The sequence below is a fragment of the Ornithorhynchus anatinus genome, chromosome X3 (genome assembly GCF_004115215.2).
Source record: "Ornithorhynchus anatinus isolate Pmale09 chromosome X3, mOrnAna1.pri.v4, whole genome shotgun sequence".
Lineage (NCBI taxonomy): Eukaryota > Metazoa > Chordata > Mammalia > Monotremata > Ornithorhynchidae > Ornithorhynchus > Ornithorhynchus anatinus.
This window is the reverse complement of record NC_041751.1, coordinates 1,879,318-1,904,324: the sequence shown is the minus strand read 5'-3', so window position 1 is coordinate 1,904,324 and position 25,007 is coordinate 1,879,318. Positions and strand designations below refer to the sequence as shown.

Here is a 25,007-nt window from a genome sequence, read left to right as displayed (position 1 = left end):
ACCGTTAAAAAAAGTGAAAGAAAAAAATAAAGAAACACAGTGACCTGAATTCCCATTCACAATGGTCAAGCCACTTAACTTCTCTTTGCCTCAATTTCCTCAACTGTAAAATGGGGGTGAAATACCTGTTCTCCCTTCCATTTAGACTGTGAGCCCTGTGTAAGTCAGGGACTATATCTGGCCTGATTAACTTCTATCTACCCCAGCACACAGAGCAATAACTGACATTCAGTAAGCACTTAAATACCATAAAAAATTGGCAGTAGAAATATCCATTTTTGACCTAAATGTGCAGAAGAACACCAACCTAATGTTCAATGCCACCTAAAGTTGGCTCTTTTTGGCCCTCCTTTTCGGGACTCTGAACAAAGCATTACTAGCCGATGATAGGCAGCTAACATGATTGTAACTGTGGAGATGCAGGCTGAATCTGTGAAATTGTTTCAACCACTGTTCACCTGCTTGCACATCTCATTTTGTCATTTCTTTTTGGTTTGCCCTAGCTCTCTGTCTCTGCCTACTCCGTCTTTTCTTCTTCTTCCATCTTTGAGTCTTTTTCTGTTACTCTGTCAGTCTCTTTGTTGCCTTTTCTCCCTGTAGTTACTCACCTGATGGTATAATTTTCTCTCTAACACACTTTTAGGTCTAAAACCCTAAATTTAATTACTGGAAAGTAGTACTTTATACCTGCCCAGATTGACCTTTGGATTTTTTTTTCCTGACAGAGTGGACTGAATAATAGTTTATAAAGAAGGAGGCTGGTACTTTTTTTTTCCCCTCCCTCACAGAACTAGACAAATATGAGCAGAATCAAATTTTCAGGTTTTCTCTGAGAAAAAGTGGCTTAAAGCCATTTTTTTTTCTGGAATGCCCTTCTCTGCTTGGGCGAATGATTAGTTGGTCTGGCTTTGCCTCTGCTTGAGACATTTCTGAGTGCCTGGCGACATTTCACCTTGCTACAATCAACTACCTAGGATGGACAATGAGAGATTCAGGGAATGAAACTACCTCTCCCTTCTCTGTGTTTTGGTTTTTGTTTCTTTGGTATTTGCTAAGCTTTTATATGTGCCAGGTGCTGCATTAAGTGAACGGGTCGATATAAGATAATCAGGTTGGACACAGTCTGTATTCTGCAAGGGGCTCACAGTCTTAATCCCCATTTTACAAATGAGGTAACTGAGGCGCAGAGAAGTCGAGCCCTTTAGTGAAATTCTAAAGCAGGAATGGCAAGTATAGTTTGGATAATCACTCTTGCCCCGCCGGCTCTTCCCCTTTGACTTCCCTTCAACGCTTGGGAGAATACAGTGCAATAGAGATGGAAGCCATGTTCCCTGCTTACAAGGAGTTCAAAGTCTAGAGGGAACTAATTCCAATTAACCCTGGTAACAGAAGCATGGCCTAACGGATAGAGCATGGGCTCGGGCGTCAGAAAAACCCGGGTTCTAATTTCAGCTCTGCCACTTGTCTGCTGTGTGACCCTGGGCAAGTTACCTAACTTCTCTGTGCCTCAGGTTCCCTCATCTGAAAAATGGGGATTCAATAACTGTTCTCCCTCCTACTTAGTTCTTTGATTATCTTGTATCTATCCCAATGCTTAGTACGGTGCTTGGCACATGGTAAGCATTTAACAAATATCATAATTAAGTATCATTAACATTATTATTGTTAGTTAAGCACTCTTTGCTAACCACTGTACTAGATAATAGTCAATCAGGTTGGACACAGTCCCTGACCCACATGGGGCTCAAAGTCTAAATACAAGGGAGACCAGGTACTGACTCTCCATCTTACAGATGAAGAAACAGAGGATCAGAGACATTAAGTGACTTGACCAAGGTCATACAGCTGCAGGCGAGTGGCGGAGCTGGGATAGAACCAGGACCAGGCTCTTTCCACTACACTACATTACTTCCTAGATGCTTTCCTATCTTGGATACCACTTTATCATTCACCTCCTTGGGGTGAGATGGATGAACAAATGATCCACACTCCAGCACGGAGTCAATTATTCCAAGAAATGAATTCATTTGGACATTTATAATTATTAGGTCTTCTAGAAAGCAACCACTCTCTCCCGATCCAAGATACAGAAAAAGGAATATGTAAGCGGCAGAAGTTCAATGTGACACTGCTTTCACTAAACATGACTGTTTTTAACTCTACAGGGATTTGGTGACATCTATTTTACAATAAGAGGTTTTTGCTCAGAGCATTTTGGTGGCCAATCAATAGCCAAGCCGAGTCCATATCCGGATGCTCAAGAAAGTCTTAATTTGTTCTCCCCCAGCTCATCAACAGGGTCTCTGGCTAAGAAAGAGAAGCAGTGCTGCCTAATGGGTAGACCACATGCCTGAAAGTCAGAAGGGCCTGAGTTCTAATCCCAGCTCTGCCCCTTGTCTGCTCTGTGACCTTGGGCAAATCACTTCACTTTTCTGTGCTTCATTTACCTCATCTGTAAAATGGGGATTAAGATTGTGAGCTCCATGTGGGAACGTGGATTGTGTCCCAACTGATTCGCGTGTATCTACCCCAGGGTTTAGTACAGTGCCTGGCACCTAAAAAGAGCTTAAAAAAGATCCAAAAAGGGTTGTCCTCCATGCTCACAATCAGTGATGGTGGCAACAGGAAGAGCCCCTCTTCTAGCTGCTGCTGTTCTAATGAACCGCTCTCTGTAATGGGGAGGGGGAAAAGGAGTGTGTGTGTGTCTGTGTGTGTGTGTGTGAGTGAGTGAGTGAGTGAGTGAGTGAAAGGATAGTCCGTTAAATTCAAAAACTTTACCTCAGGAGGGCTGTTTCTAGAAAAGGTTAAAACCCCCCTGTGCTGGAACGCTAGAGGCTTTAGGAAAGAGCCGAGTGGAATATTTCAGGTTTCTTCTGGAGGGTTGGCCATTATCGAAACATCACTCATGCTGTTATTGACTCCACTTTAGCCCTTCGAAGTCAATTGATTTTTGGATAGAGGACTTGGAGGAGCTGGAAGTCAACTCCTCCAAATTCATTTGTCATTGATGAGATTCTGCCGTGTTAACAAGATGTTACCTCATTTCATTCATTTAGCAATTTCAGTAAAGACTGTTTTTCCAAGTGGCTTCAAGAATCGGCCACCTTGAATCCTCAAGATGGGTGTCTCCAATTTCCCAGATATGGGAGCAAAAAACTTGGCCAACTGTCCTAGAATTCTCCTCTCTAGACAGCGGCTCTCTTTCTTCTTCACCCGCTTGCAAGAGGCCACTTCTAGCACAAGCCTGGGCGTCAGAGGACCTGGGTTCTAATCCCAACTCTGCCACTTGCCTGCTGTGTGACCTAGGACAAGTCACTTCACTTCTCTGTGCCTCAGTTTTCCCATTCCCCCCACTTAGACCGTGAGCCCCAGGCAGGACAGGGGCTGCGTTCACCCATGCACTTACACCGGGTCTTAAAACAGTGTTTGACACTCGGAAAGCACTTAAATACCATAAAACTAACAAATTTACAGTCAAGGAATGCATTAGTTTATTCAATACAGTGTTGGTTGCACTGTAAATGATTTCCAAATGCTCTCACTAATAGATGAAAACTGCAGCTTGTTTTAGGTGTTTGGAATCTTTTACTCCATGTTGAGGGTACACCAGCTACTTCAAAATGGATTTACCATTAAAAAAACAATTAGTTTTGTCATTCATCACTGGGTAGCTTGTGGTCATAAAATCTCTCTCCTCTGGGCTCGTGGCTCTATCAGCAGAGAACTAAACCTGCTGCAGAAGGGAGATGATTAGGTGGAAATAAGCCTGGGAATTTTGTTCCAAAGGTGAGACAGGGTTCCTCTCCCGGTGCCTTTTGACTGAACGAGCATGAGGGGGTGTGAAATTGGGTTACCGAGGAAGGGCACGTTTGCGGAAGCGAATTGGACCCTGCGCAAATCCGAGTTTTCCCCTGTCACGTAGCATCAGAGACCCAGCAGTGTGGCCGAGCAGATAGAGCACAGGGAGTCAGAAGGACCTGGATTCTAATCCCAGCTCTGCCGCTCGTCTTTGTGACCTTGGGCCAGTCACTTCACTGGGCCTCAGTTACGTCATCTGCAAAAATGGGGATCAAGAATCGGCTGTGTCCAACCTGATTAGCTTGTATCCACCCCAGCGCTTAGTACAGTGCCTGGCACATAGTAAGTGCTTAACAGATACCATTTAAAAAAAAAAAAAGACCCATTGCAGGCTGAGGCCAGAGGGATGGGTCAGAGACCACAGCCCTGAATGGTCAAGGGCCTGGAGAGGAATCTCATTCTGTGAGCAAGCAGAAGGGGCAATCTGGAATTTGTCCGCTCTTGGCCTCTCTTCCCCAAGCTGTCGGCGAGGGGCAGGGACGGACAATCGGAGGGGAGATCCGTGAAGGAGAGAGGGAGTGAGTCACCTTCAATGGAGAGGGAGCCAGACGGTGAAAAAACCGAGACTGCCTGGGGAAGGCTGGGCTGGTCTCCCTCAGACAAATCCATCACCCTTCAGAGCCTAAAGCCCTTCCTTATCCAGGATCTCATATTACCCTCACAGATATTTCAGCTAAGGGTTACAGAGGAATGACATTTCAAGTGTGCAGGCGATCAAAATTTCCTTTAAAAATGGAAAACAGAGTAACCTTTTCATTCAAATTTAAATTTCCCGTCTACGGCCACGTCTCCCAGACTCTTGGGTGCTCACCCCGTGTCGGATTTACGTACATACGATGTGGGCTCCGCATTGGCGAGAGCCACGGGCTGCCATAAGGAGAAGCAGTGTGGCCTAGTGGAAAGAGCGCAAGACTGCGCATCAGGACACCAGTGGAGCTGCGCCACTGCTCTGCTGTGCGACTTTGGGCAGGTCACCTGCCTTCTCTGTGCCTCGGTTTCCTCATTTGTGAAATGGAGGTACCTCGGCTTCCTCGTTTGTAAAATGGAGGTAGAATACCTGTCGTTCTAGCCCTGTGCACTCTTGAGCCCTATGTGGGACAGGAACTGCATCTGATTTCATTGTGCCTATCCCAGTGCTTAACACAGCGCTTGGGCCACAAAGAGCTTAAAAATACAATTATTTTTCTATTCCTAGTACTAGATATGTTTTTTTTCTCATGATCTCACTGTGTAAATAATGGATTTCTTTCCATCTCTCCCATTAGTAGGTGAGCCCTTTTGAGGCCAAGCGTTTAGTTCAGTGCTCTGCACATAGTAAGCGCTCAATAAATACTCTTGAATGAATGAATGGGAGAGACCAGATGTTTTTCTTCTACTGTACTCCTCCAAGGGCTTAGTGTACTATTGTGAACAAAACAGATGCTCAGCTGCGTGACTGTGGGCAAGTCACTTAACTTCTCTGTGCCTCGGTTACCTCATCTGTAAAATGGGGATTAAGACTGAACCTCACATGGGACAACCTGATTCCCTTGTATCTCCCCCAGCACTTAGAACAGTGATCTGCACATAGTAAGCGCTTAACAAATACCAACATTATTATTATTAGACGGGGAAGCAGTGTGGCCTACTGGAAAGAGCAGGGGCCCGGGAGTCAGAGGACCTGGGTTCTAATTCCGACTCTGCCGCTTGCTTGCTGTGACCCCGGGCGAGTCACTTATCCGTGCCTCAGTTTCCTCAACTGTAAAATGAGGAATACCTGTTCTCTCTCCTACTTAGACTGTGAGTCCCATGCGGGACGGGGACTGTGTCCGAACCAATTAACTTGTACCTACCCCAGAGCTTAGAACAGTGTTCAAACCCATAGTAAGTGCTTAACAAATCCCATAAATAAAGAAGTACAGTGGACTGATTGAGTGAAATTGAAACCTGGATTTTACATATCTGTCAATTATCTACCCTGACCAGTACCAACACCACGAAGCTGACTAAGAGTCATCGGCAGATGTGTTCAAGACAGTACAGAGGAACAATTTGAAAAACTGGAATCATTATCCTCCCTCATCAGCAGTTTCGCTGAATCACTTTTGAAGAGCTATTATGAAATCTCTGCCATCCAGTCTGTGGTGGAGATGAATGAATTTAAGGAAGAAAACTGAGAAAGCTGAACACATGACTTTGGAAATGTCTCCTCTGCCAACATCCCAATCAAATTACTTCTCTGGGAGAGAAATCGGTAGATGTGATGGCTCAGCGTAAAATTAAAAAAATTGGCCCGACAATAGAAAATTCTCTGTGCAGTGTATCGGTTTCATCACAACTCCACGATTTCACAGCTCTATCCCGACTAGACAAAAGTGGATAGGGTTGGCTGGGTTTTGGGGCCTTGCACTCAGAGAATCTTGGGCTTCGCTTGTCTTCTCCAAGCATTTAGTACAGTGCACTGCACCTAGGAGGAGCTCAATAAATCCCAAGACTAGAATATCTAGAGTGGCTATAGATGAGCAGAGATTTTTGAGCCCGCAAGGGTCTAATTCCTACCCGTGTATTCTTTTCCAGTTAATCAATCCTTTAATCTTATTTATTGAGCACCTTTCCCCGCCCCCCATAGTATTTGTTGGGCACTTACTGTGTCAAACACTGTTCTAAGCTCTGGGGTAGGTTCTAGTTCATGAGGTCAGACACGTTCCCTGTCCCACTTGGGGCTCTCAGTCTAAGTAGAAGGGAGAAGACGTATCCCCATTTTACAGTTGTGGAAACTGAGGCACAGAGAAGTTAAGAGACTTGACCGAGATCACACAGCAAGCATTTGGCAGAGATAGGATTAGAACCCAGGTCCGTGCTCTATCCATTAGGCCACTCTGCTTCCCTTGGGAGAGTACAGTATAACAGGGTAGGTAAGGCATTCTCTGCAACGCTTACTACAGGGCTCCCCACATGGTAAACATTTAATAAATACTACTAAATCCCAGCTCCACCGTATGTCTGCTGTGTGACCTTGGGCAAGTCACTTCACTTCTCTGGGCCTCAGTTACCTCATCTGTAACACGGGGATTGAGAGCGTGAGCCCCTTGTGGGACAGGGACAGAGTCCAACCTGATTAAGTTCATTCATTCATTAGTATTTATTGAGCAATTACTATGTGCAGAGCACCGTACTAAGCGCTTGGGATGAACAAGTCGGCAACAGATAGAGACAGTCCCTGCCGTTTGACGGGCTTACAGTCTCCCCAGTGCTTAGAACAGTGCTGGGTACATAGTAACCGCTTAATAAGTACTACACTTATTATTATCACTGGAACAACTACTATTGCAAGGACATGGTTAAAAGGATAGCAGGGCAGGTGGTGAAAAGGGGCAAGAAAAATAATGGCTTCAACTGGGTTAAGGAGAGTTACTTTGAGCTGGTCGCTGAGCACAACCAGTAGACGTTCAGCTGACAGGGAACGGTTACAGGTACAGGTACAGCAGCCTGTTGTAGGCCGAGACCAAGCCCCTGCAGATTTTCCTCTCCTCGGAAAAGACCACATGGCCAATATGGGATGGGAGTTAGGACACTCTAAAGAAATTTACCACCCAAAATGGAGTCCTCTAGCTGCCAAAATAGAATTGATTCCCAGTCCCGACTGCCCTTTGGTTCAACTTCTGGGAAAAAAAATTACAGCCATCTAAATCCGGGGTGGGTTTTAAAGCCCATTTATGTCTCGTGACCCAGATGTGATGTGGTGATGAATGGCGGGCTGTGAAAAGGGTTTTTTCTTAGCGAAATCTTTCAGGTCTATCAAAGCAGACCTTTAGGGTTTTCTTTCAAAAGTCTCCCCCATCACCAGGCAGGTGGGGGGCAACTTCACCTCAGAGAGAATGAAACTCTGTCCTTAGCATCACAGATAATATGTCAGTGGACCCATTCTGGGCTCGTTTCCCGTGGGATGGGAGGGAGGATGTGGGGAGAGGGGAGGAAGCAGGGGAGTAGTTAGGAGGATGCTGCAAACCCAGGTGGGTAGAGAGCTCCAGAAATGGAGGAATCCACGAGCAGCCACCCTTGAGCAGGATGGAGTTGGGGGAGATGGGGCAGGCCCTAAAATCCACTTTTTGGAGTCTCTGCGTGAGAATATTGGCCAGGGGATAATCCTTGTCCAGTGAATTATTGCACTTTCCAAGCGTTTAGTACAGTTCTCTGCACACAGTAAGCGCTCAATAAATACAGTTGAATTGAATGAACTGGAGGTGGCCAGGCCAAGCTCGGTCGATTGTTTCAAGTGAATGAGTAACATTTTAAGAATGAGGAACGACCCCCAACCAGTGAACTGTGCGAAGCACTCTGCCCTATCGTTCTTACCTGCACCAGATTCCATCCTTTGAGAGATTCGGCTATGATGGATGTGACTGAGGGGCAAACTCCTCCGAAGACCAGCAGGTGATTAGGTCCGTATTTTATTGCGTCGTAGAAGGCTTTCAGGCCTTTTGCATTGTCGCACTGCAGGACAAGAGGAGGAAACAGTTATTAGAAATGCCAGTTTCCCACGGGGACTGTCACAAGGGGGCAAAGCACTAACTGGAGAATCGGGTAAGTAGCTGGGGGTCCCCGGGGGTGAAATGTCGGAGCCTGCTAGCAAAGTGACCCACTGGGTTATTTTGGGGATGAATTTATGAGACGTTTGTACCTTGCTTATGCCATTTGGATCATCCACTGACAGAAAATGACTCTCCAGCTTCAAAGCTTAATTGAAGGCACATCTCCTCCCAGAGGCCTTCCCTGACTAAGGCCTCTTTTCCTCTTCTCCCACTCCCTTCTGCATCACCCTGGACTTGCTCCCTTTATTCATCCCCCCTCCCAGCCCTTATGTACATATTTATAATTTATTGATATTAATGTCTGCCTCCTCCTCTAGACACACACACAGATATACCATTTCCCAGAATCCACATATGGCCTATTCATTCAATCGTATTTTTTTGAACACTTACTTTGTGCAGAGCACTAAACACTTGGAAAGTACAATTTGGCAACAGATAAAGACCATCCCTACCCAACAACGGGCTCACAGTCTAGAAGGGGGAGACAGACAACAAAACAAGTAGACAGGCATCAATAGAAGCAATATAAATAAATAGAATTATAGATCTAAACACACCTAGGCCTAGGAGCACAGGGCTGGGATTCAGAAGCCCCAGATTCTAGTCCAGCTCCAACGTTTCCTGTGTGACCTTGGGTAAATCACTTTTCTGTTCCTCATGATTCCTCCTCTGTATAACACACACACACACACACACACACACACACACACACACTCAGAGGTAGGCACTGAATTGAGCCACAGCAGCAGGAGCACATAGGAGACATCTGAACCCCACGTGAGACGGGACCGTGTCTGATCGGATTGTATTATATCAACCCTTTTTCTCTCCTTTTTCTACTCTTACAGAAGTGGTGTGGACTAATGGATGGAGCACGGGCCTGGGAATCAGAAGGACCTGGGTTCTAATCCCAGCTCTGCCTCATGTCTGCTGTGTGACCTTGGACAAATCACTTCACTGGGCCTCAGCTCCCGCCTCTGGAAAAAGGGGATTAAGACTGTGAGCTCCACGTGGTACAGGGACCGTGTCCAACCCACTGTATCTACCCCACAGCTTAGTACAGTGCCTGGCACACAGTAAGTGCTTAATAGCATAATGATTATCACTTGGCACATAGTAGGCATTTAGCCAATACCACAATTATTGTGATGATCATCTACCTGATCAAAGTACCTTGGTATAACATGTAAAATTATGCCTGTTCATTGCTCTGCATGGTCAGTGAAATGCAGACATGATTTGGACAGTCTCCAAGTTTTATTCTGCAAAATGCTCAAACACCACCCCTCAGGAGGTGATTATTCTAAGGCCCCAAAGACACCTTTTAGGGTACATTTAGACCCAAACAAGAGGCCCTCTTTTTCCCCAGCCCCCCCATACAGATACATTTCAATCACTGCCATAGGCCTCTTGATTCTCAGATGAGGTTACCTTAGGCACTAGTCAATGGTCAGAAGGAAATTTCAGCAACTACAAAGGATTCTCTACACTGACAATTTAAAAGTTAACTTTTCATATTGAAACTTTTAAAAGTTCTTTTCTGTATTCCTCTAAATGGTGTTAGTTCAGCCAAGCCTGCTTCCACTAAATGGCCTGCACATTACTTTCCACAATGGGGAACCTTCCCCTGTAGACTGTGAACTCCCTGTGGGCAGGGATTGTGTGTTTGTTGTTGGATTGCACTCTCCCAAGTGCTTGGTATAAATACAATTGAATAATTGGGAATAGCCAGTCAGTAGTGATAGTAATAGTATCTATTGAGTACTTAATCTGGTCAGAGCACTATACTGAACAGTGGGAGAGAATACACACGTGGAAATTAGACTCAGCCTCACAAGGGAATTAAAAAATGCTTCTAAACCCCTTTCTAACTTCTCTTGTCCAAGCAATCATCCTTCCTCTTCGCTCATCTGCTTCCAGATGAGGCTTGCAAGGCCTCTTAGAAGAATAAAATAATGGCTGCTCTCTCCATCACCCACCCACAAGGTTAGAGAGACCCCTTTGAACTTCCCCAACTCCATCCCAGATCCTCCTAACAGTCATCAATTTATACAATCCCTTCTTGAACATTTTGATATTTTCTGCCACCTTATTTCCCCAAAGTACCAGACTGCTTACACTATCCCTCTTTGGAAAATAGATTTCACAACTACTCACCCTCTTGTCTTGATGAGTGGGGAAAACCCATTTCTCTTTGAGGAGGATTGAACAGCAAATTCTCAGCCTTCTTTTTCTTTCCAGACTGGAGTCTTTACCCTTTCTCTCCCACAAAAAAGCAGCTCAATCCTCTTGATCCTCAAATGGCCTCTCTGAATACACTTCCCCCTCTCTCTTTATTGAGCCCTTCCTAAGATATGCAGAAGAGTTTCCACTACCCTGGCTATAAACCCATCCTGATGGCTTCCTGAACAGGTGGTGGAACCAGGTGTGTAATGAGCTCATCAAAGGCAGAGCACCTGGTCTTGTTAGGTAAAGGAAAAAATGAAAGGAATTGGCCCAACCGAGTAAGGAAAAGCCTCCTCCTAGTCCCTGGAGTTCTGGAAAGAGAAATTAAACTTGAGTCAGAGGACATAGGTTTGTTCATTCTTAATTCAATCATATTTATTGAGCACATACTGAGTGCAGAGCACTGTTCTAAGTGCTTGGGAGAGTACAGTATAGCAATAAACAGATATATTCCCTGCCCACAATGAGCTTAGGGTCAAACTTGGGCAGGGATCGTCTCTATCTGTTGCCCAATTGTACATTCCAAGCGCTTAGTACAGTGATCTGCACATAGGAAGTGCACAATAAATACTATTGAATGAATGAAATCTAGGTTGAAATCCCAACTCCACCCCGTACCTGCTGTGTGACCGTGGGCAAGTCACTTAACTTCCCTAAATAAATTAATTAACTGATAATCACTTACTGTGTACCAAGCACTGTTCTAAGAGCTGAAGAAGGTACCAGTTAATCAGGTCGGACGCAGTCCCTGTCCCACATGAGACTCAGACTCTCAATCCCCATTTTGCAGGTGTGGTAACTGAAGCTCAGAGAAGTGAAGTGACTGGTTGAGGCCACACAGCAGACATGCGGTATAGCCGGAATTAGAACCTAGGTCCTTCTGATTCTCAGGCCTGTGCTCTAGCCACTAAGCTGCTTCTCTGTGCCTCAGTTCCCTCATCCGCAACAGGGGGACTCGATACCTGCTCTCCATCCTCCTTGGACTGTGATGCCCAGGTGGGACCCGATTATCTTGTCTATAGCCCAGTGCTCAGTACATAGCTTGGCACATAGCCCTTAAAAAATCACATTTTTTTTAATAAGATGCTAAAGTTTCTGAGCAACCGGCTAGAACTGGAATCAGGACTCTCTCGGCTGTGCAGTTATCATCCTGCTGATGTCAGGCTTTAATGAAGGCTCTACCGTAAGGTTCTCATTAGCTCCAGCCATCTTAAGCTTTCTCCAACTTCCCTCCTTATGGCACTGTAACAGACCATCTGCTTCCATCGAGGCACCCTGTCCACAGACTTTCTCTCCTGAATCTTTTTTGCAAACGAGCCTTGTCAAAGTTTTGTTTGCCATTTCGCATCCTTGCGCACGTCCCCACAGGTGTGAGGATGGTAGGTGTAAATCTTCCTGTTGCAATTTTAAAGCCAATTACCCAATTTACAAAATGTTTCCAGAAGATCAGTAGACACAAATTGTGCTTTCTAATTAGCTGTCAGCAATTACTAACTGTGCTAATAATCCCCGGTAAATATGCAGGTATGACATTTTCAAAAGTCAGTGTAGTAAAAATAAACTATATTGGTGGAGTGGCTTTTTGTGGGACCGGTCCTCTTTTCCATGGGATCACAACACTCTCAAGGGTTGTCAGCTCTTATTCAGGCATTTTGGACTCAACGCTCCTAGTTAACTGGAACCCCAACAAGCCGGTAAATATAATTTAGCACAAGAGATTTCTTAGGAGCCACTCTCTGTTTCCTCTCCCTTCACCTTCTCCAAACCAATTCTAAAATAAGCTAGTAGGGCCCTGGTTAAACTCCGGCAATCGTTGCTTGGGCTTGAAAGCCTAAAAAACGGTTCCCAAAATTAATGGGAGACTCCTGTCAGGGTAATGAAGAGAGGGCGGTCAAAATTGCACAGTCAACATCAGTGGTCTTAATTGAGAGCTTACTAAGTACAGAGCACCGTCTAAGTGCTTGAGAGAGTACCATACAACAAACACGAAGACTTCACTAAAGTGCTTTGTTTTCTTTTAAATGATATTTGCTAAGGGCTTACTATGTGTCAAATACCGTTCTAAGCGTTGTGGTAGGTTGAAGCTTATTAGGTCAGACACAGTCCTTGTTCTGCATTGGGCTCACAGACTAAGTAATTATCTCTTGACTGGAGAAAAGAAAGAGAAGAACTTTAAATCAGAGGGCTAGACAGAATCTTGAGATGATCGAGTCCTTTTCCAATCTTGGAGTTAATTAAGGCCCCGCCCAGCAAACTGAAATCTGAGCCACGTTTAACTACACGAAAGATATTTGGTGGCATCAACGCATCTTGAGGTTATCCTTCCCATATCCTTCACTACCTTCCCGATTATCACACCTGTCCCTAACCAGCTCTTCCTATCTACTGAACTTCTTCCGTGTTTATTCCTCAGTTTGTGTCCCTTTTTTACTGTTGTAATGAGGCCTAGCTGGTCCCCTGGGAAATAGCCTGTTGGGGAATCGAAGAACATCTGAAAACCTCTTGCTAATTTCTCCTTTCCAGGCAATCTTTCTAATGTTCTTCCCTTACTTTCATTGGCCTTGTATCCGACACTTCCCTTCCTGTCCTTAAAAGGAAGGCAGAGAAAGCATTTTGAGGACCCGGTTAAACAAAGCCCCCGCTGAAACCCAGGAGTCAGATGCTGTGGGCAGACCCGTACCCAAAGGGAGTATCTTTCTTTGAGCAAAAGCTCCACAAGGGAGGCAAGAAGCAAAAGGGAAAACAGTGTCAGGTGCTCCCAACATTAACGCAACTACAGGAATGAGTGACAACCTTTTTGTGTGTCTGATGGGGCTGGGACTGTCGATGCTAGGTTGTAAATTGGGCACCCTCCAGACTGTAAGATCGTTGCGGGCTGGGAACGTGTCAGCTACTTATTATACTGTACTCCTCCAAGTGTTTAGCACAGTGCTCTATACACAGTAAACACTCAAAAAATTCCATTGATTAACTGACTCTGCATTGGCCTCTTCAGCCACCCACACACTCATAGGTCAGTGGTGTCTAATTCTAGTACAAAGGACACTAGATTCATATACTTTTATCAGTCCTGGGACTCTCCGCTAAACTTTTTCCACATTTTTCTCATTCCTCCAGGTGAAAGCCCCAATTGTCTTGTCTTATGATGTCGAGTTGTCTCCAAACCATAGCGACTCCATGGACGCATCTCTCCCAGAACACCCCTCCTCTACCTGCAATCGTTCTGGAAGTGTATCCTTAGAGGAGTTTTCTTGGTAAAAGTTTGGAAGAGGTTACCATTGCCTTCTTCCACACAGTGAATTTGAATCTCCGCCCTCGACTCTCTCCCAGACCGCTGCTGCCCAGCACAGGGGAGTTTGGACTAGTAGCAGATTGCTTTCCCCTCGCTAGCCACTCCCAAGCTAGGAATGGAATGGGTAGGCCGCTTCCTGACTCTCCCTCCCATATCCCATATCCCTGACTCTCCCATGTCTGAGACTGATCTCCACGTGCAATCCTGAGAGGAGCTCCAAAGTGTACATGATACAAAAACAAAAATCTGACCAGAATTGAGCAGACTAGAAGGATAGGAACACTGATCTGCTGAACTAGCACGCCGCATTTCTTTTCATTCATTCAAAGATCAAGCTTGTTCATCTTTATCGTCAACATCATCATCATCATCATTAAAATGTAAGCTCGTCCATTAGACTGTACCTACCTATCAACTCTAGGATACTCTCCAATGTACAGTGCTCAGCACAGGGTAAGCACTCAATAAAAAACACAGTTTGGCTAATCACCTACAACAATATGTACTGAGCACGTATTAGTTACTACATGCAGAGGACTCAGAGAATGGGCTCAGACCATGTTTAAGAAGCAGCATGGTCTAATGGAAAGAGCCTGAGCATAGGAGTCAGAGGACCTGGGTTCCAATCCCGGCTCCACCACTTGCCTGCTGTGTGACCTTGGGCAGATCACTTAACTTGTCTGTGCCTCAGATACTTCATCTATAAAATGGGGATTAAGACTGTGAGTCTCACGTGGGACAGGGACCGTGTCCAACTTGATTAGCTTACATCTACCCTAGTGCTTACTACAGTACCTGGCACATATTAAGTGCTTAACAAATGCCATGTAAAAAAAAAAAGTTTACAGTTTGAGAAGGAAGACAAGCATACACGGGATAATAACGATGATGATAAGCCTGATGACGATGATAATGGAGTCTCCTGTCAAAAATGACGGGTGATCATCCATCCTGCACAAAGGATTGGATTCTAATGCTACCGGTTTGCTCAACACCACATACGTTCTCTTATCCCTGCCACTGCATTCCTGCTGTGGCACTGAGTGCAGCACATTGTGAAGCATAGATTATGAAGGTATTTTGCACCCATTTACAGGCAAAGTGATCGTGATGTCGTAATCCAGCAGATGGTTGACTTGGTAGCTGCTTTGCAGAAGAGAAAAAATAAGTGTAAGTGGCTAATTAAATAATAAATAAGTAAACGTGAGTGTGGAGATGGATGAAAAGTGGCTGAGAAGGCATTAATAAGGGTGTGTTCATGGAGGAAGTGTGTTTAAGAAGGGCTTTGAAAGTGGTGGAGGGATGTGGTTAGTCCAAGTTGATTTCACAGCATACTTTTACTGCAGAGTTGATTTCCTCATGTCTCCAACCAGCCCTCACTAGCTCTGGTTTTCTTTCTTTCAACCAGTTTATTAACCACAAGAGCGCATCCCCTCTAATCCCTTGGTTACTCAGTTTTTGAAAACCCTCTAGTTAGGAAGCTTGACAAAGGCCTATGGAAAATCAAAATCTGCTATCTCCACTGGTTTCCCTCTAGCTAATTGCTTGTTAACCTCTTCAAAGAACTCCAGTGAGGCATTCGCTCCTCTAATTCTACCTCCTCATGTGCCTCGGATCCCACCCATCTCGCCGCCGACCCCTCGCCCACACCCCGCCTCTGGGCTGGAACTCCCTCCCTCCTCAAAACCGATTGACATTACTCTCCCCCGGCTTCAAAGGCTTACTGAAAGCACATCTCTTCCAAGAGTCCTTCCCTGACTAAGCCACCCTTTCCTCTTTTCCCACTCCCTTCTACATTGCCCTAACTTGCTCCTTTTGTTCTCCCCCCGTCACAGTCCCACTGCACTTATGTATATATCAGTAATTTATTTATTTCTAATAATGTCTGTCTCCCCTTCACTAGACTGTAAGCTCGTTGTGGGCAGAGATTGCAACTATTTAATGTTATACTCTCCCAAGCAGTGCTCTGTATACAGTAAGTACTCAGTAAATACAACTGAACGAATGAATGAATGCTCCCATCTAAGGTCTAAGGGGAATGGGCTTAGGGATCCAAAATTACTGATCCTACTCATTTGCCAGCACAGAAGGGAGAGACTCCGGTGGCCAGTGCTAGGACTCTTGAGATCTAGGGACGAAGGGAGAGATACAATAAGAGAAACAGAGACAGAGAAAGAGAGAGTGTGTAAGGAAGAGAGTGTGTTTGGGAGGTGAGACCAGAACAGGCCAGATCCCATTTAATGGCAGGATGAGATTGTTATAGCAAGGGACATTTAGAAAGGAACATGAGAAAGAAAGGGATAAATAAGGAGAGTAAAGGGAAAGATGGTATTTTCTTGCGCTTCAAGAAAGAAAGGGATGAATGAGGAAGATGAAGGAGAAGATGGCATGTTCTTTGGGTCTGCACGCAGCTTACGCTCAGAGAAAGAAAGATGAATGAGGAGGGTGAAGGGGAAGATGGCATTTTCTTCGGTCTGCACTTTTAGCTTGCTCTCAGAGAAACAAAGATGAATGAAGAGGATGAAGGAGAAGATGGTATTTTCTTTGGGTCTGCACTCGTTAGCTTGAGCTCAGAGAAAGAAAGGGATGAATGAGGAGAATGAGGAGGAAGGGAAAGGTGGCATTTTCTTTGGGTCTGTATTCAGCTTGCTCTCGGAGAAAGAAAGATGAATGAGGAGGATGAAGGGTATTTTCTTTGGGTCTGCACTCGTTAGCTTGCGCTCGGGGTGAGTAAAGGTGGTGATGGAGTAAAAGATTTAGAAATAGAAGTTTTCACTCTCTGATCACCCTAAGATGCGCATCCCTAGCCACAAGACTTTCCCCTACCAGCTGCTTATAGGGTCCCGTACCCCATTCTAATCAACTAGCCCAGGGAAAGGGGGTGCTCGAGGATCTGGAAGACCAAAACCCAGAGGCCCAGGGTTTCTCTCTGACCCTGTTCTCCCTCTGCCAGAAAGAAAATGGACAAAAACAGAAACGTGGCTTCCAGCAAAATGGAGTTTGAACCCTCTGCTGGAAAATCATTACCCTTAGTGTTGCCCTAGTGGTCCAAAGATTTAAATAGCCCCAAAATGCTTGAGCTCAATGTAGGGCAAGGTTTCCAAATAAAATTAAGAAACATGGAAAATGGAACGTATCCTGTTCAAAAGAATCAGTACTACTGGGCATTAAAATATAGGTCATTTAGGTTAGGGTATAATAAAGGAACAAAAACCAGGATCTAGTGACTTGTTTGCCCAAGAAGGTTCAAGACTACTGTATGCTAAAATCACTGACCATGGATAGCATCAGTCCAACATATTTATTGAGCACATACTGTGTGCTCAGCACTGTGCTAAACACTTGGAAAAGTACAATATAACAATATATCAGACATATGCTCTCCCCTTAACGAGCTTATAGTCTAGAGGGTGTTTACAGGCTATCAGGAAGAACTAAATTCCTGCTAAATTGAACTAAAGTCCTGCTTAACTATATTCATGCTAAATTGAATATATGAATCTTAAATGCAGGAGATGACATTGTTCAAAATCAAGGGTTTTGTTACAATAAATAAAACTATTTTTTTTGTTTGACTTGATTAATAAAGTGTAATTATTAGAAGGTTTCTTCTAAGCTTTTCTGGCAATAAGAATGTAATCTTTATATTTTTCTCCTTCACATGACTTCATGTGATGATATGCCTTCAAAATGAAAAATGAACCTCACAGACTTACTCATGGCCCTATTTAGCTTGGTAAAAATCATTTCAGAAACATTCTTGATCTTATTTTCCTCAACTCTGCCTCTTGACAATGCATTCCCGCCCAGTTCCCATAAAAACCAAGAATAATGAGCATTTTCTAATTATAACACGCTGTAGGAGAAAGCACACTGAAAGAACATGACACCTCCAGGGTAAGGCAAAGAGACAAAAATTCTTTAGTCGAAAATAAACATTGAGCTGTATAAACAAAGAAAATCTAAATAATGATTATTTTATAATGCTAATTTAACCAAACTGCCTCAGCTCCGTTTAATGCAAAGGTCTCTTGAATCAAGGGAGATAATGGGGAGTACACACACTTCCAACAGTTCTTTCCAGCGAAGGAGAAATTCTAAATTTGGGCACCAACCTGGCCAAATTAAGGAGGGCATGAAAACAATGGCTTTCTTCATGCCCAAAGCATAAGATGAATTGGGGAGAGCCTAAACTCCTCAGGCAGGGAGTGGGTTTAAAGGAATTGGGCGTGCTCCGTCTGGCCTTTCTATTTCTTCTGGATTAGGTTGGGGGGATTCGTGTTTGAGAAGAACTCAGCTTGTCTCTGACGCGAGGGGGTGTTTGGATTCTATTAACTTAGAGAAATGAGGAGCAGGAGGAGAGTGGCTAGGCTTGGCAGAGGCCCAAGCAAGGGAAACGGGAGCGGTCGAAGAGAAAGCTCGAGGGGATTGTTGGGGGACGGGAGCGGTGGGAAAGACGTGACAGAAATCCAGACCTTCCATTTGTCTTCTAGGCATTAAAAATGAAAAGGTCGCTCAGGTGCAGTAGGGCTTGGGAGCAAGAACCTCCAAACCGGTCAGCTCGCCCATAGGCACAACAGTTGAAGCTGAGGAGGGGAGAAAGGCTCCAAAGGGAAGGAGCGGGTGGCAGTGTACGTGAGGCCTGCTGTGGGCTCCGACGTCACGGAGATTATTAGTTCAAAATTAAAAAAAGAAAAGCAGACTGGGGTGTAGGAATGGAGGAAGTTGAGGACAACTGGTGGAACGGGGAAGAGTGAAGAGGGAGTAGGTTGGGGGGCAGTTGAGACTGTAAGCTCTAGTCTATAAGCTCCTCGGGGGGAGGGAATGTGTCTGTTTATTGTTATATAATAATAATAATGTTGGTATTCGTTAAGCGCCTACTATGTGCAGAGCACCGTTCTAAGCGCTGGGGTAGACACAGGGTAATCAGGTTGTCCCACGTAAGCCTCACAGTTAATCCCCATTTTACAGATGAGGGACCTGAGGCACAGAGAGTTAAGTGACTTGTCCAGTCACACAGCTGACACGTGGCAGAGTTGGGATTCGAACCCATGAACTCTGACTCCCAAACCCGGGCTCTTTCCACTGAGCCACGCTGCTTTTGTACTCTCCCCAGCGGTTGATACAGTGCTCTGCACACCGTAAGCACTTAATAATAATAATAATATGATGATGATGATATTAGTTAAGCGCTTACTATTTGCCAAGCACTGTTCTAAGCGCTGAGGGGGATACAGGGTCATCAGATTGTCCCACATGGGGCTCACGGTCTTAATCCCCATTTTACAGATGAGGGAACTGAGGCACAGAGAAGTGACTTGCCCACAGCAGCTGACAAGTGGCGGAGTCAGGATTAGAACCCATGACCTCTGACTCCCAAACCCAGGCTCTTTCCACTGAGCCAAGATTAAATGAATGAATGAGAGGGAATGTACTTATCTGCACTGACTGGTCATAACAACTTTGGGGCGGACTTATGGAAACTCAAATAAATTGGCAATTAGTACAAGCCACATCTGGTGTGGCACATTCTGTGAGGTGGCAGAAGGCGGGCAAACTGGTACTCTGCATAACTGCCCTTCAGCTGGAGTTGACCACATCTTTTCTTTCTCTTGTCCTTCATTTTCAGAGGGGAGTCCCTTCTCCTCCCACTCGCCAAGAAGGAGTATGGCCTGATGGAGAGAACACAGGGCTGGGAGTCAGAGGACCTTGGTTCGCGTCCCAGCTCCGCCCCTTACCTGTAGTGTGACCTTGGACCTCAGTTTCCTGAAGAGTAAAAATGGGGATTCAACACCTGTTCTCCCTCCACTGTGAGCCCCTTGTGGGACAGGGACAGTGTCCGACCTGACTAGTTTGTATTTACCCCAGAGCTTAAAAAGATGTTGGACACGTGATTGACACTGGGAGCCTCATGCGGGACAGGGACTGTGTCCAATTGGATTTGCTTGTATCCACCCCAATGCTTAGTACAGTGCCTTGCACATAGTAAACACCATTATAATTATAAATACCATTATAATTATTATTTTAGTAAGTGCTTAACAAATACCACGAAGACTTAGACTGTGAGCCCCATGTGGGACAGGGTCATTCTGCTTATTGTGTGTCTACCTAGGAGTTAGTACATAGTAAGCATCTAACGAATAATACACGAATCAGTGGCATTTATTATAGTTAATAACAAGTAACAGATATGGACATAAGTGCTGACTGTCTTGTATGTTGTTTTAGATTGTTATGTGGAGTCTGTGGTTGGTCCAGGACTCCCAGCCATAAAGAAGGTTGGCACTCAGTGCCAACAAATATCATCTATAAGATGATCCACCTATAAGGATGATACCCAAGAATTCTATATAAGCAGGACTACAAACATCTTCATGTCTAATTCTCTCCGACTGCTGAACCGCCCCAAAGACACGTAGGGCTTAACAAACGGCATCGTCATTATTACTGTTATTATCAAGTGGGAACATGGGAACGATGAAGAGAGATTCTAGGAGAAAAGGAAGGGACGGGTTACCGGAACTGAGTGTGAAAGTCTACAGAATTCAGAATAATGCCCAAGGTTCTGAGGTAATATTTGGAGGCAGGAGTGTGGGGATGGAAGTGGGAGGAAGATGAGGGAGGGCATGGTGGAAATATTGTTGAGTAATTAAGGGCAGGCCCAAATACAATTTGATCTCATCTCATTGAGTGGATCATTCCACTTCCTTGGGCGATTCATTTCACCTCACCAGGGCGCCCATTAGTATGGATTACATTTTCTAGCCACTCAATTAATGAATTTTTGTTTTTGAATTGGAGGGAGGGTTTCTGTCAGACAGTGTTTGGTGAGATTTAGACGTAGCAGTGGGCTCTTTCTCCCCATATGTTCCCAAACCTGAGGACCCAATAGGGAGGTTCTACTTTTCCTCAGGGAATCTTACAACACAAGCTTTCATTTCATCACCAGCGATTCTAAATTGGCACCTGGGGACTGAGAGAAAGGCCATGACTTGGCCTTCCCACCTATAAGGATGATATCCAAGAATTCTATATAAGCAGGACTACAAACATCTTTATGTCTAATTCTCCCCGACCGCTGAACCTCCCCAAAGACATGTAAGGCAAAGGGTTCACAAATTCGGTGTAGGTGAAGAAGACCAAAGTGTGGAAGAAGCCAAAGGACAGTCTCACCCACCCAAGGTGCCTTGACCAGCTTCACAAAAGTCATTCCCAGTTCACACTTTGTGTGAACGTAGGGTAGCCATTTTGTTGGTTGTCGCCTAAATCTACGCAGTCATTTCTGTCAGCAACACCAGGATCGGGGAGAGAACGTTTTGGCTCTGCCATCCTTTTGTGAGAACACTGCTAATTCAGAATAAATTTGGACTAGAAATTAAATAATAAAGACAAAAAATAATGGTTCCATTAGTCCTTAGCTTTCTCATCCCATTAACAAGAATTATTCAGTGTTCTGATCTCTCACATCCCCAAAATAAAGTTCTGTGTTTTGTTTCACTAAGCTTTAAGGTCCAGTTATCAAAGTTTCCCTCAAGTTCTCAGCATACTCGGCAGTGATGAAATATATTTTTTTGGTGGGGTGGGGTTATTTTTTTTTGGTTCCTATTTCAATTTATAAATGGGTAGGAAATAGCAATGCCTACTAGACATTTTTCCTCCATCAGCTTTGTGTTTACTTCAGCAGAGAGCTCTTGCTTCTTCATTTCCAAGCTAAAGTTGGGAGCAGCTCAATCTAGTCTGAATTGCAATATAATTGCTCAGTTTTGTGTCCTCTTTATAATATAAGATTTCTAGCTAGTTGTAATAAAGTTTTATCTTTATTGGCTGTAGTCGACTGCCTGATAAAAGTCCACCGCCAGGATTCTGTCGATTCTTGCCTGGTTACCTAACCTTCGTATGTTTCGCCAAGTGACTCTAAGATGCTTTTTTGGAATTTGTGGGTGTCACATTGTCCAACAAGCCAACTAACCTGACGTTCTTTTTTCCATGTTATTTTTGTCCCACATAATAGAGAATAGAATAGAACTAATCTGATCCTTAAGGAAGGCAAGTTTTTCCAGGATAGTTTCCTTTTTTGATCTTTTGCCTCACTGGCCTGAGAAAAAGACCCACTTACCATGTTTGGGTTTCTGTAACTAATAACAACAACAATAATAATAATAATAATTGTGGCATTTGTTAAGCACTTATTATGTGCCAGGTGCTGTACTAAGCACAGGGTTGGATACAAGCAAATCGGATTGGACAGTCACTGTCCCAGTTGGATACAGTCCCCTTGTATCTACCGCGGTGCTTAGAACAGCGCTTGGCACATAATAAGGGCTTAAGAAAAACCACAGTTTTTGTTATTATTACCAACTGTTGTACTCTCCCAAGCACCAGTGCGCTGCGCTCAATAAGCACTCAATAAATTCTACCGATTAGGCTCTGAGCTGGATCTAACGGGCCATGACTCCAATATCACCGACCCTGCCTCTGTGTAATGATAGGTCCTCTTGTTAGTTTGGGCTGTAACATCAAGTTTGTACTAGGCAAAACTGAACAAAAGCTGGAATTTTCATCAAAAATTACTTCAACTGTGGCACACTCTTATAGTAGGTGAAAGGGCGGTTTGGATAAAAGGGCATTGGAAGTATTTCCTCTAGACTTTAAGATCCTCCTCTAAATGGTAAACTCCTCCTCTGGATTGTGGTACTGTCCTCTCCCAAGCATTAATTACAGTCTCTACAAGCCATAACTACTCCATAAATGCTCAGATTAATTTTATCTCTAACCATTAGGATTTGTAACCATCATGGAGGTAGCTCCTCTTAGGAAGTTATCAGCCCTGAGGGCATCAGAATACTGGGATGGCTAGGACATGGATCTGACATGATATTGCTACTCCTAATAATAATTTTATAATTATTTTTATAGTATAATAATTTCATAATGATAATTGTAGTGCTTGTTAAACACTTCCTCTCTGCCAAGCACCGAGGTAGTTACAAGATAATCATGTCGGACACAGTCCCTGTCCCACACGGGGCTCACTAAGTCTAAAGGGGAAGGGGAAACAGAGACGTGACCCCCATTTTACAGATGAAGAAACCGAGGCACAGAGGAGTTAAGTGGCTTGTCCAAAGTCACCCAGCAGGCAACTGGCAGAGCCAGGATGAGAACCCAGGTCCTTTGCCTCCCAGATCCGTGCTCTTTCCTCTAGGCCACGTTGCTTCACCATTATCTATTCCTCTCCTAAATATTGCTTATTGGTGTGTGGCCACAAAACTATATTTCGACCAAAGAGCCCCCTCCCCGCCCCATGAACACATCGACCATTAGATAGTGGTAATACTAATGGCCTATAATTTTTTAATGCTTTGGAAAAGATAAAAAGCCGGGGTTCTTAGGTAGAGAGAGTGCTACAGTTATGACTTTTTAATGCTTTGTCAAAGAAAGAGATGGCCCTTAGAGGGTCCTATTCCTGCTAGCTTAGTTAATAATTTGTCAAGCATTCTCTGTTTGGCTCAGACTTTCTCCTACAAGTCTACTCACTGGCCCTTTCTCCTTGGGCTACTTAGCTTAACTTTGAGGGCCTCTGGCCAACAACTTTAGGGGGGCCGGTCTGAATGGGAGGGAAGAGCGAGCTGTCCTCCCCTAAATCAGCCAGTCAGTGGTAATAATGATAATTATTATGATATCTGTTAAGCGCTTACTACGTGCCAAGCACTTGTTCTAAGCGCTGGGGTAGATACAAGGTACTCAGGTTGTCCCGCCTTAATCCCCATTTTACCGATGAGGTAACTGAGGCACAGAGAAGTGAAGTGGCTTGCCCAAAGTGAAACAGCTGACAAGCGGCAGAGCCGGGATTAGAACCCACAATCTCTGACTCCCAAGCCTGGGTTCTTCCCACGAAGCCACGCAGGTATTTATTGAGCGCTTACTGTGTGCACAGCACTGTACTAAATCCTGGGGAGAGAGCAATACAACAATAAACAGACCAATTCCCTGCCCACAACAAATTCCTGAGTGGTCGCAGGTGGGAACTGACCTGAGGAAACCCGGTGGGTTTGCGCGGGTGGGCAGGGGAAGAGGAGGGAGTAACCCCGGCGGACTTCGCGGAGGAAGTGGCATTCTTAGTTAGAGATGGCCCAGAAAAGAGATGGGGAAGCACAGGCTAACTGCATGAATTATTACTAAATATCAGCCACACTTCCTTACACTGCGAGCCCCACGAGAGACAGGTACCGTGTCTGACCTGGATTACCCCAACGCTTAGTACAGTGCTTGGCACATAGGAAGCGCTTAAAAATACCACAATTATTATTATTATTACTATTAGAAGATCTCACTGTCAATAATGCCATCTCTGAAAGCAAGGGGCAACTAGATAGGCTGCCTAAGGCGGTTGTGGAGGAATATTTAACTGTGGTTGGGGGAGTCTGCCATCTGGAAGGTTTATTTATTTCATCTGCCCGAAAGGATGGGGCAGGATCATCTGATTTCATGAGGACCCTCCCCATACCACGATTCTAGAATTTGAGGATTTCCCTTTTAGGAGATATCTTCCTCCCTAGAAATAAGGTGATGATTAGTTTTTCATCTGCTTTTCCCTTTAGTTTGGATTATTCACTAAGAGCCCCTAATGCAACCTTCTTAAGCGAGAAAAAGAAATTATTCTCATTAATTATTCTCAGTGTTGCCTACGGGTGAATCCTTGTTCTGACTGCAGGATGAAGTCCTGAAAGTTACAGGTTGAGAAACTAGCAGGAGGCCAGTTTACTGACTTATTTATTTGGTTACATGATTTGCATACAAAATATACTTATATTATTGTATTTTATGGTATTACTTCATTTTGGTTCCAGAAAGCAAATTTTGTGAGGCAACAGCCTAAGAGTCTCAAAATAATTTTATGTTCCCTTCGACCAGCTATTTACTGTTAAAAAGCGCCCCAGTGATGAGAATGAGGGGCACCCAACCCCTCCCCATTTTAACTGTAAATTACACACTACAAATTATTTATTTATATTCCTGTTGCTGTCCCCCCTCTAGACTGCAAGATCATTGCGGGC

General features: G+C 44.5%; 1 protein-coding gene across 1 annotated transcript in view; it reads right to left on the bottom strand.

The window, feature by feature from the left end:
• Positions 1-25,007, bottom strand: part of GABBR2 (gamma-aminobutyric acid type B receptor subunit 2) — a 211,613-nt gene that overhangs the window by 144,862 nt on the left and 41,744 nt on the right. The window contains 1 exon segment of the mRNA XM_029053600.2: positions 8,194-8,331. Coding sequence (XP_028909433.1) covers positions 8,194-8,331 — 138 coding nt within the window.